General features: G+C 52.1%; 1 protein-coding gene across 1 annotated transcript in view; it reads right to left on the bottom strand.

Annotated features, from left to right (window-relative positions):
• Positions 1–14239, bottom strand: part of LOC119968624 (high affinity cGMP-specific 3',5'-cyclic phosphodiesterase 9A-like) — an 82368-nt gene that overhangs the window by 44205 nt on the left and 23924 nt on the right. Inside the window, exons 5-6 of the mRNA XM_038801245.1 lie at positions 8548–8602; positions 8386–8460 (exon numbers count right to left, since the gene is read on the bottom strand). Coding sequence (XP_038657173.1) covers positions 8386–8460; positions 8548–8602 — 130 coding nt within the window. The remainder of the gene's footprint in view (positions 1–8385; positions 8461–8547; positions 8603–14239) is intronic.

Below are 14239 nucleotides of genomic sequence, written 5' to 3' on the forward strand. Positions count from 1 at the left end.
CCTCCCTGGGAGCTGTGCTCTCTAAAACCTACATTCCACTCCCACCCTGAGAGCTGTACTCCCTAATACCTACATTCCACTCCCTCTCTGGGAGCTGTACACTCTAATACCTACATTCCACTCCTGCTTGGGAGCTGAGTTCTCTAATACCCACATTCCACTCTCTCCCAGAGAGCTGAGCTCTCTAATACCTACATTCCAGTCCCTGCCTGAGAGCTGTACTCTCTAATACCTACATTCCACTCTCTCCCTGGGAGCTGTACTCTCTAATACCTACATTCCACTCTCTCCCTGGGAGCTGTACTCTGTAATACCTACATTCCACTCCTGCTTGGGAGCTGAGTTCTCTAATACCCACATTCCACTCTCTCCCAGAGAGCTGAGCTCTCTAATACCTACATTCCAGTCCCTGCCTGAGAGCTGTACTCTCTAATACCTACATTCCAGTCCCTGCCTGAGAGCTGTACTCTCTAATACCTACATTCCACTCTCTCCCTGGGAGCTGTACTCTGTAATACCTACATTCCACTCACTGCCTGGGAGATGATCTCTCTAATACCTACATTCCACTCTCTCCCTGGGAGCTGTACTCTAATACCTACATTCATTTCCCTCGCTGGGAGCTGTACTCTCTAATACCTACATTCCACTTTCTCCCTGGGAGCTTAGCTCTCTAATACCTACATTCCACTCTCTCCCTGAGAGTTGTGCTCTCTAATACCAAAATTCCACTCTCTGTCTGGGAGCTGAGCTCTCTAATAACTACATTACATTCCCTCCCTGGGAGCTGTACTCTCCAATACCTACATTTCACTCTCTCCCTGGGAGCTGTACTCTCTAATACCTACATGCCACTCTCTCCCTGGGAGCTGTACTCTCTAATACCTACATTCCACTCTCTCCCTGGGAGCTGAGCTCTCTAATACCGACATTCCACTCCCTCCCTGGGAGCTGTACTCTCAAATACCTACATTCAACTCTCTCCCTGGGAGCTGAGCTCTCTAATACCTACATTCCACTCTCTCCCTGGGAGATGAGCTCTCTAATACCGACATTCCACTCCATCCCTGGGAGCTGTACTCTCTAATACCTACATTTCACTCTCTCCCTGGGAGCTGAGCTCTCTAATACCTACATTCCACTCACTCCATGGGAGATGAGCTCTCTAATACCTACATTCCACTCTCTCCCTGGGAGTTGAGCTCTCTAAAATCTACTCCCTCCCTGGAAGCTATACTCTCGAATACCTACATTCCACTCTCTCCCTAGGAGCGGTGCTCTCTAATGCCTACATTCCACGCTCTCCCTGGGAACTGTACTGTAATACCTATATTCACTCTCTCCATGGGAGCTGTACTCTCTAATACCTACATTCCTCTCTCTGCTGGGAGCTGTACTCTCTCATACCGACTTTCCATTCTCTCCCTGGGAGCTGAGCACTCTATTACCTACATTCCACTCTCTGCCTGGGAGCTGTGCTCTCTAATACCTACATTCCACTCTCTCCCTGAGAGTTGTACTCTCTAATACCTACATTCCACTCTCTGCCTGGGAGCTGTGCTCTCTAATACCTACATTCCACTCTCTCCCTGAGAGTTATACTCTCTAATACCTACATTCCACTCTCTCCCTGAGAGTTGTACTCTCTAATACCTACATTCCACTCTCTCTCTGCGAGCTGAGCTCTCTAATACCTTCATTCCACTCACTCCCTGGGAGCTGAGTTCTCTAATACCTACATTCACTCTCTCCCTGGGAGCTGAGCTCTCTAACACCTTCATTCCACTCACTCCCTGGGAGCTGAATTCTCTAATACCTACATTCACTCTCTCCATGGGAGCTGATCTCTCCAATACCTACATTCACTCTCTCGCTGGGAGCTGTGCTCTCTAATACCTACATTCCAGTCCCTGCCAGAGAGCTGTACTCTCTAATACCTACATTCCACACTCCCCCTGGGAGCTGTACTCTCTAAAAAATACATTCCACTCCCTGCCTGGGAGATGAGCTCTCTAATACCTACATTCCACTCTCCCCCTGGGAGCTGTACTCTCTAAAAAATACATTCCACTCCCTGCCTGGGAGATGAGCTCTCTAATACCTACATTCCACTCTCTCCCTGGGAGCTGTACACTAATACGTACATTCATCTCCCTCGCTGGGAGCTGTTCTCTCTAATACATACATTCCACTCTCTCCCTGGGAGCTGAGCTCTCTAATACCTACATTCCTCTCTCTCCCTGGGAGCTGTACTCTCTAATACCGACATTCCATTCTGCCCCTGGGAGCTGAGCACTCTATTACCTACATTCCACTCTCTGCCTGGGACTGTGCTCCCTAATACCTTCATTCCACTCACTCCCTGGGAGCTGAGTTCTCTAATACCTACATTCACTCTCTCCCTCGGAGCTGAGCTCTCTAACACCTTCATTCCACTCTCTGCCTGGGAGCTGTGCTCTCTAAGACCTACATTCCACTCTCTCCCTGAGAGTTCTCCTCTCTAATACATACATTCCACTCTCTCTCTGGGAGCTGAACGCTCTAATACCTGCATTGCACTCCCACCCTGAGAGCTGTACTCTCTAATACATACATTCCACTCCCGCCCTGGGAGCTGTACACTCTAATACCTACATTCCACTCTGTCCTTGGGAGCTGAGTTCTCTAATACCTACATTCCACTCCCTCCCTGGGAGCTGTACTCTCTAATACCTACATTCCACTCTGTCCCTGGGAGCTGTACTCTCTAATGCCTACATTCCAGTCCCTACCTGAGAGCTGTTCTCTCTAATACCTACATTCCACTCTCTCCCTAGGAGCTGGACTCTGCAATACCTACATTCCACTCCCTGCCTGGGAGATGAGGTCTCTAATACCTACATTCCACTCTCTCCCTGGTAGCTGAGCTCTCTAATACCTACATTCCACTCTCTCCCTGAGAGTTGCACTCTAATACCTACATTACATGCTCTCCCTGGGAACTGTACTCTCTAATACCTACATTCCATTCTCTCCCTGGGAGCTGAGCACCCTATTACCTACATTCCACTCTCTGCCTGCGAGCTGTGCTCTCCAATATCTACATTCCACTCTCTCCCTGAGAGTTGTACTCTCTAATACCTACATCCCACTCTCTCTCTGGGAGCTGAACTCTCTAATACCTTCATTCCACTCCCTGGGAGCTGAGCTCTCTAATACCTAAATTCACTCTCTCCCTGGGAGCTGAGCTCTCTAATACCTACATTCACTCTCTCCCTGAGTGCTGAGCTCTCTAATACCTACATTCACTCTCTCCCTGTGAGCTGTGCTCTCCAAAACCTACATTCCACTCCCACCCTGAGAGCTGTACTCCCTAATACCTACATTCCACTCCCACCCTGAGAGCTGTACACTCTAATACCTACATTCCACTCTCTCCCTTGGAGCGGTGCTCTCTAATACCTATATTCCACTCTCTCCCTGGGAGCTGTACTCTCTAATACCTACATTCCACTCTCTCCCTGGGAGCTGTACTCTCTAATACCTACATTCCAATCTCCCCCTGGGAGCTGTGCTCTCTAATACCTACATTCCAGTCCCTGCCTGAGGGCTGTACTCTCTAATACCTACATTCCACTCACTCCCTGGGAGCTGAATTCTCTAATACCTACATTCACTCTCTCCCTGTGAGCTGTGCTCTCCAAAACCTACATTCCACTCCCACCCTGAGAGCTGTACTCCCTAATACCTACATTCCACTCCCTCTCTGGGAGCTGTACACTCTAATACCTACATTCCACTCTCTCCTTGGGAGCTGTACTCCCTAATACCTACATTCCACTATCTGCTTGGGAGCTGAGTTCTTTAATACCTACATTCCACTCTCTCCTTGGGAGCTGAGTTCTTTAATACCTACATTCCACTCTCTCCCTGGGAGCTGAGCTTCCTAATACCTGCATTCACTCTCTCCCTGGGAGCTGTGCTCTCTAAAACCTACATTCCACTCCCTCTCTGAGAGCTGTACTCTCTAATACCTACATTCCACTCTCTCCCTGGGAGCGTTACTCTCTAATACCGACATTCCACTCACTCCCTGGGAGCTGTACTCTCTAATACCGACATTCCACTCAATCCCTGGGAGCGGTGCTCCCTAATACCTACATTCCACTCTCTCCCTAGGAGCTGTACTCTCTAATACCTACATTCCACTCTCTCCCTGGGAGCTGAGCACTCTAATACCTACATTCATCTGTACTTTCCCACCTGAGGAAGGAGCAGCGCTCCAAAAGCTTGTGTTTGAATCAAACCTGTTGGACGTTAACCTGGTGTTGTAAGACTTCTTAGTACTCTCTAGTACCTACATTCCACTCTCTCCCTGGGAGCTGAGATCTCAAATACCTAAATTTCACTCTCTCCCTGGGAGCTGAGCTCTCTAATACCTACATTCCACTCTCTCCCTGAGAGTTGTGCTCTCTAATACCTAAATTCCACTCTCTGTCTGGGAGCTGAGCTCTCTAATAACTACATTACATTCCCTCCCTAGGAGCTGTACTCTCCAATACCTACATTCGACTCTCTCGCTAGGAGCTGTACTCTCTAATACCTACATTCCACTCAATCCCTGGGAGCAGTGCTCTCCAATACCTGCATTCGACTCTCTCCATAGGAGCTGTACTCTCTAATACCTACATTCCACTCTCTCCCTGGGAGCTGAGCTCTCTAATACCTACATTCCACTCACTCCCTGAGAGATGAGCTCTCTAATACCTACATTCCACTCCCTCCATGGGAGCTGTACTCTCCAATACCTGCATTCGACTCTCTCCCTAGGAGCTGTACTCTCTAATACCTACATTCCACTGACTCCCTGGGCGCTGAGCTCTCTAATACCTACATTCCACTCTCTCCCTGGGCGCTGAGCTTCCTAATACCTACATTCACTCTCTCCCTGGGAGCTGAGCTCTCTAACACATTCATTCCACTCACTCCCTGGTCGCTGAGCTCTCTAATACCTACATTCCACTCTCTCCCTGGGCGCTGAGCTTCCTAATACCTGCATTCACTCTCTCCCTGGGAGCTGAGCTCTCTAACACATTCATTCCACTCACTCCCTGGGCGCTGAGCTCCATAATACCTACATTCCACTCTCTCCCTGGGCGCTGAGCTTCCTAATACCTATTCACTCTCTCCCTGGGAGCTGAGCTCTCTAACACATTCATTCCACTCACTCCCTGGTCGCTGAGCTCTCTAATACCTACATTCCACTCTCTCCCTGGGCGCTGAGCTTCCTAATACCTGCATTCACTCTCTCCCTGGGAGCTGTGCTCTCTAAAACCTACATTCCACTCTCTCCCTGGGAGCGTTACTCTCTAATACCGACATTCCACTCACTCCCTGGGAGCTGTACTCTCTAATACCGACATTCCACTCAATCCCTGGGAGCGGTGCTCCCTAATACCTACATTCCACTCTCTCCCTGGGAGCGGAGCTCTCTAATACCTACATTCCACTCCCTCCCTGGGAGCAGTGCTTTCTAATACCTACATTCCACTCTCTTCCCTGAAACCTGTACTCTCTAATACCTACATTCCACTCCCTCCCTGGGAGCTATACTCTCTAATACCTACATTCCCCTCCCTCCCTGAGAGCTGTATTCTCTAATACCTACATTCCACTTTCTCCCTGGGAGCTGAGCTCTCTAATACCTACATTCCACTCTCTCCCTCGGAGATGATTTCTCTAATACCTACATTTCACTCTCTCCCTGGGAGCTGTACTCTCTAATACCTACATTCCACTCTCTCATTGGGAGCTGAGCTCTCTAATACCTACATTCCACTCTCTCCCTCGGAGATGATTTCTCTAATACCTACATTCGACTCTCTCCCTAGGAGCTGTACACTCTAGTACCGACATTCCACTCTCTCCCTGGGAGCTGAGCTCTCTAATACCTACATTTCACTCTCTCCATGGGAGCTGAGCTCTCTAATACCTACATTCACTCTCTCCCTGTGAGCTGTGCTCTCCAAAACCTACATTCCACTCCCACCCTGAGAGCTGTACTCCCTAATACCTACATTCCATTCCCTCTCTGGGAGCTGTACACTCTAATACCTACATTCCACTCTCTGCTTGGGAACTGAGTTCTCTAATACCCACATTCCACTCTCTCCCAGAGAGCTGAGCTCTCTAATACCTACATTCCAGTCCCTGCCTGAGAGCTGTACTCTCTAATACCTACATTCCACTCTCTCCCTGGGAGCTGTACTCTGTAATACCTACATTCCACTCACTGCCTGGGAGCTGAGCTCTCTAATACCTACATTTCACTCTCCCCCTGGGAGCTGTACTCTCCAATGCCTACATTCCACTCTCTCCCTGGGAGCTGTACTCTCTAATACCTACATTCCACTCCATCCCTGGGAGCGGAGCTCTCTAATACCTACACTCCACTCTCTCCCTGGGAGCTGTACTCTCTAATACCTACATTCCACTCTCTCCCTGAGAGCTGTACTCTCTAATACCGACATTCCACTCACTCCCTGGGAGCTGTACTCGCTAATACCTACATTCCACTCTCTCCCTGAGAGCTGTACTCTCTAATACCTACATTCCACTCTCTCCCTGAGAGCTGTATTCTCTAATAGCTACATTCCACTCACTCCCTGGGAGCGGAGCTCTCTAATACCTACATTCCACTCTCTTCCTGAAGCTGTACTCTCTAATACCTACATTCCACTCTCTTACTGGGAGCTGCACTCTCTCATACCTACATTCCACTTTCTCCCTGGGAGCTGAGCTCTCTAATACCTACATTCCACTCTCTCCCTGGGAGCTGAGCTCTCTAATACCTACAGTCCACTCACTCCCTGGGAGCTGAGCTCTGTAATACCTGCATTCACTCTCTCCCTGGGAGCTGTGCTCTATAATACCTACATTCCACTCCCTCCGTGAGAACTGTACTCTCTTTTACCTACATTCCACTCTCTCCCTGGGAGCTGTACTCTCTAATACCTACATTCCACTTCTTCCCAGGGAGCTGAGCTCTCTAATACCTACATTCCACTCACTCCCTGGGAGCTGAGCTCTCTAATACATACATTCCACTCACTCCCTGGGAGTTGAGCTCTCTAATACTTGCATTCACTCTGTCCCTGGGAGCTGTGCTCTCCAATACCTACATTCCACTCACTCGCTGGGAGCTGTACTCTATAATACCGACATTCCACTCTCTCCCTGGGATCTGCACTCTCTATTACCTACATTCCACTTTCACCCTGGGAGCTGAGCTTTCTAATACCTACATTCCACTCACTCCCTGTGAGCTGAGCTCTCTAATACCTACATTCCACTCACTCCCTGGGAGCTGAGCTCTCTAATACCTACATTCCACTCTCTCCCTGAGAGCTGTACTCTCCAATACCTGCATTCCACTCTCTCCCTCGGAACTGTACTGTCTAACACCTACATTCCACTCTCTCCCTGGGAGCTGTACTCTCTAATACCTACATTCCACTCTCTCCCTGGGAGCTGTACTCTCTAATACCTACATTCCACTCTCTCCCTGGGAGCTGTACTGTCTAATACCTACATTCCACTCTCTCCCTGGGAGCTGTACTCTCTAATACCTACATTCCACTCACTCCCTGAGAGCTGTACTCTCTAATACCTACATTCCACTCCCTCCCTGGGAGCTGAGCTCTCTAATACCTACATTCCACTCTCTTCCTGATGCTGTACTCTCTAATACCGACATTCCACTCTCTCCATGGGAGCTGCACTCTCTAATACCTACATTCCACTCACTCCCTGGGAACTGTACTCTCTAAAACCTACATTCCACTCCCTCCCTTGGAGCTGTACTCTCTAATACCTGCATTCCACTCTCTCCCTGGGAGCTGCACTCTCTAATACCTACATTCCACTTTCTCCCTGGGAGCTTTGCTCTCTAATACCTACATTCCTCTCACTCCGTGAGAGCTGTACTCTCTAAAACCTACATTACACTCTCTCCCTGGGAGCTGCACTCTCCAATGCCTACATTCCACTTCTTCCCTGGGAGCTGTGCTCTCTCATACCTACATTCCACTCCCCCCCTGGGAGCTGTACTCTCTAATACCTACATTCCACTTCTTCCCTGGGAGCTGTGCTCTCTCATACCTACATTCCACTCTCTCCCTGGGAGCTGTACTGTCTAATACCTACATTCCACTCCCTCCCTGGGAGCTGAGCTCTCTTATACCTACATTCCACTCTCTCCCTGAGAGCTATATTCTCTAATACCTACATTCCACTCCCTCCCTGAGAGCTGTATTCTCTAATACCTACATTCCACTCCCTCCCTGATGTCTGTATTCTCTAATACCTACATTCCACTCTCTCCCTGGGAGCTGTATTCTCTAATACCTACATTCCACTCTCTTTTCCAGCATTGCCAATCGGTTTGTAACTTCCAGTTTCAGGTCGTTGATTTTGAAAGCTCTGAAAGAAAGAATCAGATTTTGTGACTCGATGTTGAGATCAGCCGGAGGTTGTGAGCTCGCAAAGCTGTAATAATTTGCCAATTACCTGGAGAATTGTTCTGCAACCTGCGTGAGAACATTCTGGAAAACTTCATCTTTCTCTGTAACAAGAAGATTGAAATGGAGAATATTTATGTAACACTCCGTCAGCGTTTGACAAAACATCCCACACTGGCACAGCGAATCCCACACTGGCACAGCGAATCCTGCACTGGCACAGCGAATCCCACACTGGCACAGCGAATCCCACACTGGCACAGCGAATCCCACACTGGCACAGCGAATCCCACACTGGCACAGCGAATCCCACACTGGCACAGCGAATCCCACACTGGCACAGCGAATCCCACACTGGCACAGCGAATCCCACACTGGCACAGCGAATCCCACACTGGCACAGCGCATCTCACACTGGCACAGCGAATCCCGCACTGGCACAGCGAATCCCACACTGGCACAGCGAATCCCACACTGGCACAGCGAATCCCACACTGGCACAGCGCATCCCACACTGGCACAGCGAATCCCACACTGGCACAGCGCATCTCACACTGGCACAGCGAATCCCGCACTGGCACAGCGAATCCCACACTGGCACAGCGCATCCCACACTGGCACAGCGAATCCCGCACTGGCACAGCGCATCCCACACTGGCACGGAGCATCCCGCACTGGCACAGCGCATCCCACACTGGCACAGCGAATCCCGCACTGGCACAGCGAATCCCACACTGGCACAGCGCATCCCACACTGGCACAGCGCATCCCGCACTGGCACAGCGCATCCCACACTGGCACAGCGCATCCCGCACTGGCACAGCACATCCCACACTGGCACAGCGCATCCCACACTGGCACAGCACATCCCAAACTGGCACAGCGAATCCCACACTGGCACAGCGAATCCCGCACTGGCACAGCGCATCCCGCACTGGCACAGCGCATCCCACACTGGCACAGAGCATCCCGCACTGGCACAGCGCATCTCACACTGGCACAGCGCATCCCGCACTGGCACAGCACATCCCAAACTGGCACAGAGCATCCCGCACTGGCACAGCGCATCTCACACTGGCACAGCGCATCCCGCACTGGGACAGCGCATCCCACACTGGGACAGCGAATCCCGCACTGGCACAGCGCATCCCGCACTGGCACAGCGCATCCCACACTGGCACAGAGCATCCCGCACTGGCACAGCGCATCTCACACTGGCACAGCGCATCCCGCACTGGCACAGCACATCCCAAACTGGCACAGAGCATCCCGCACTGGCACAGCGCATCTCACACTGGCACAGCGCATCCCGCACTGGCACAGCGCATCTCACACTGGCACAGCGAATCCCACACTGGCACAGCGAATCCCACACTGGCACAGCGAATCCCGCACTGGCACAGCGCATCCTGCACTGGCACAGCGAATCCCACACTGGCACAGCGAATCCCGCACTGGCACAGCGCATCCCGCACTGGCACAGTGCATCCCACACTGGCACAGTGCATCCCACACTGGCACAGCACATCCCAAACTGGCACAGTGCATCCCGCACTGGCACAGCGCATCCCACACTGGCACAGCGCATCCCACACTGGCACAGCACATCCCAAACTGGCACAGCGCATCCCACACTGGCACAGCGAATCCCGCACTGGCACAGTGCATCCCGCACTGGAACAGTGCATCCCACACTGGCACAGCGAATCCCACACTGGCACAGCACATCCCAAACCGGCACAGTGCATCCCGCACTGGCACAGCGCATCCCACACTGGCACAGCGCATCTCACACTGGCACAGCGCATCCCACACTGGCACAGCGCATCCCGCACTGGCACAGCGCATCCCACACTGGCACAGCGAATCCCACACTGGCACAGCGCATCCCACACTGGCACAGCGCATCTCACACTGGCACAGCGCATCCCACAATGGCACAGCGCATCTCACACTGGCACAGCGCATCCCACACTGGCACAGCGCATCCCGCACTGGCACAGCGCATCCCACACTGGCACAGCGAATCCCACACTGGCACAGCGAATCCCGCACTGGCACAGTGCATCCCGCACTGGAACAGTGCATCCCACACTGGCACAGCGAATCCCACACTGGCACAGCACATCCCAAACCGGCACAGTGCATCCCGCACTGGCACAGCGCATCCCACACTGGCACAGCGCATCTCACACTGGCACAGCGCATCCCACACTGGCACAGCGCATCCCGCACTGGCACAGCGCATCCCACACTGGCACAGCGAATCCCACACTGGCACAGCGCATCCCACACTGGCACAGCGCATCTCACACTGGCACAGCGCATCCCTCAATGGCACAGCGCATCTCACACTGGCACAGCGCATCCCACACTGGCACAGCGCATCCCGCACTGGCACAGCGCATCCCACACTGGCACAGCGAATCCCACACTGGCACAGCGAATCCCGCACTGGCACAGCGCATCCCGCACTGGCACAGCGCATCCCACACTGGCACAACACATCCCAAACTGGCACAGAGCATCCCGCACTGGCACAGCGCATCCCACACTAGCACAGTGCATCTCACACTGGCACAGCGCATCCCACACTGGAACAGTGCATCTCACACTGGCACAGCGCATCCCACGCTGGCACAGCGCATCTCACACTGGCGCAGCGCATCCCGCACTGGCGCAGCGCATCTCTCACTGGCACAGCGCATCCCACACTGGCGCAGCGCATCCCACACTGGCACAGCGCATCCCACACTGGCGCAGCGCATTCCGCACTGGCGCAGCGCATCCCGCACTGGTGCAGCGCATCCCGCACTGGTGCTGTGCATCCTGCACTGGCGCAGCACATCCTGCACTGACGCGATGCATCCCGCACTGACGCAGTGCATCCCGCACTGGTGTAGCACATCCACCACGGGCAATGCGCATCCGACACTGGTGCAGCATATCCCACCCTGCACTGGTGCAATGCATCCCGCACTGGTGCAACACATCCTGCAATGGTGCAGAACAACTCCCACTATTGCAGGACAACCCTGACTGGTGCAACGCATCCCGCACTGGTGCAGCACATCCCATACTGGCGCAGTGCATACCGCACTGGTGCAACGCATTCCGCATTGGCACAGGACAACCCCAACTGATGCAGGACAACCCTCACTGGTGCAATGTATCCTGCCTGGCACAACGCATCCTGCATTGGTGCAATGCAAACCGCCTGGTGCAACGCACCCCCCACTGATGCAGGACAACCCTCATTGGCGCAGTGCTTCCCACATTGACGCAGTGCGTCACACACTGGCACTGTGTGTCCCGCACTGGCACAGAACAACCCTGACTGGTGCAGGACAAACTGCATAACCCACACTGGCGCAACGCATCCTGCACTGGTGTAGCTTTGAGCACGGGGAGTGGAACAGGCTACAGTCAGAGTGAGGCATAGCCAGAGAATCACAGCCAGGGTGAGGAACAGCCAGAGTGAGGAACAGCCAGAGTGAGGAACAGCCAGAGTGAGACACAGCCAGAGTGAGACACAGCCAGAGTGAGACACAGCCAGAGTGAGACACAGCCAGAGTGAGACACAGCCAGAGTGAGACACAGCCAGAGTGAGACACAGCCAGAGTGAGACACAGCCAGAGTGAGACACAGCCAGAGTGAGACACAGCCAGGGTGAGGAACAGCCAGAGTGAGACACAGCCAGAGAGAGTTTAAACTTCGGAGTTTGAGCAGAGTAAGAATTTGGTGCAGAGCCAGAGGAGGAGCTCTTTGTTTTTTCGCCTTGCTCTGTAATTTTTAAATCTCCAGAAGGGGTGTTGCCCTGCTGCAGCTACAAGGGGGGAGAGCTGGTTGGTAAGTAATGGGTAAGGCTTCACAATTTTTATTACTTATAGTTTGAAAACACTTTTTGTGGTTTATAATCTGTAAGTGCTATAATTGGTAGTACCGTGGACAAGGACAGAAGGGCCGCAGAGAATTACATATAATCTGATATTAAACATTTTCCAAGCTTTACTTTAAAGGGCTACTCATGACAGGTGAGCTCAAAGCCTTGGTTTGCTCCTCCTGTACCATGTGGGAAGCTGGGAACATTACCAGTGCCTGGGCAGCATGTGTACAGGACGTATCTCCAGCTACAGCTCCTGGAAGCCCTGGTTTCAGAGCTGGAGTATCGGCTGGGGACACTGAGGAGCAACCGCAAGGTGGAGAGTGTTGTGGACAGCACGTATAGAGAGGCGGTCACACCACAGGCTCAGACTCCATGGGCAGGAAGGGAGCACGAGAGCGAGGTAGGCAGTGCAGGAATCTCCTGTGGCCATTCCCCTGTAAAACCGATAAACAGCTTTGGATACTGTTGAGGGGAGTGGCCTCTCAGAGGGAAGGAGCAGCAGCCAAATTCATTCCATGCAAAAGAGGAGGGGTGATAAGTGTGATAGTGTAATAGTTATCGGGGATTCAATTGTAAGGGGAATAGACAGGCGTTTCTGTGGCCGCAAATGAGACTCCAGGATGGTATGTTGCCTCCCTGGTGCTAGGGTCAAGGATGTCTCGGAGCGGGTACAGGACATTCTGTAGGGGGAAGGTGAACGGCCAGTGGTCGTGGTCACATCGGTAGAAACGACATAGGTTTAAAAAAAAGGATGAGGCCCTGAAAGCAGAACACAGGGAGCGAGGAAGGAAGTTAAGAAATGGGCCCTCTAAGGTAGTGATCTCAGGATTACTACCGGTGCCACGTGCTAGTCAGAGTAGAAATGGCAGGGTATATAGGATGGATACGTGGCTGAAGAGATGGTGTCAGGGGGAGGATTCCACATTCCGTTGCCCCCTTGGCCCACAAGTGAACCGTACCCATGTAATTCCCTGCCCTGGGCACGGGGGAATCACGGAACGCCAGAGCAGAGGGCACCAGGCCCAATAAACAGATGCAAAAGGGACATTACAAACCATTTGTATTTATTTCCATGTTCTTGCTGGCGCTTGGAGTGGAACTCACTGGAGAAGGGTCAGAACCCGGCGCCCATCCCAATTTTGCGCCTGTGCCGATTCACCATCCTATCGGAGACGGCATTCTGGGCATCCCAGGACAGAGAATACAGCCCAATGACCCAGACGCCATTATCACCATCATCACCATTCCTGGGTATGGAGGCAGATACATCTGTCCATGACAGTATCGGTAGAAGTGACCACCGCACAGTCCTTGTGGAGAAAAAGGCCCATCTTCACATTGAGGATACCCTCCATCGTGTTGTGTGGCACTCCCACCGTGCTAAATGGGACAGACTTCAAACAGATCCAGCAACTCCCGACTGGGCATCCATGAGGCGCTGTGGGCCAACACACAGAACAAAACACACTCACACCAGAAGAACACACATTCACGCAGAGGAACACACATTCACGCAGAGGAACACACATTCACGCAGAGGAACACACATTCACGCAGAGGAACACACATTCACACAGAGGAACACACATTCACGCAGAGGAACACACATTCACACAGAGGAACACACATTCACGCAGAGGAACACACATTCACACAGAGGAACACACATTCACACAGAGGAACACACATTCACACAGTGGAACACACATTCACACACAGGAGCAAATATTCACACAGAGGAGCAAATATTCACACAGAGGAACACACATTCACGCAGAGGAACACACATTCACACAGAGGAACACACATTCACACAGAGGAACAAACATTCACACAGAGGAACACACATTCACAC

This window comes from Scyliorhinus canicula, chromosome 7 (genome assembly GCF_902713615.1).
Source record: "Scyliorhinus canicula chromosome 7, sScyCan1.1, whole genome shotgun sequence".
Lineage (NCBI taxonomy): Eukaryota > Metazoa > Chordata > Chondrichthyes > Carcharhiniformes > Scyliorhinidae > Scyliorhinus > Scyliorhinus canicula.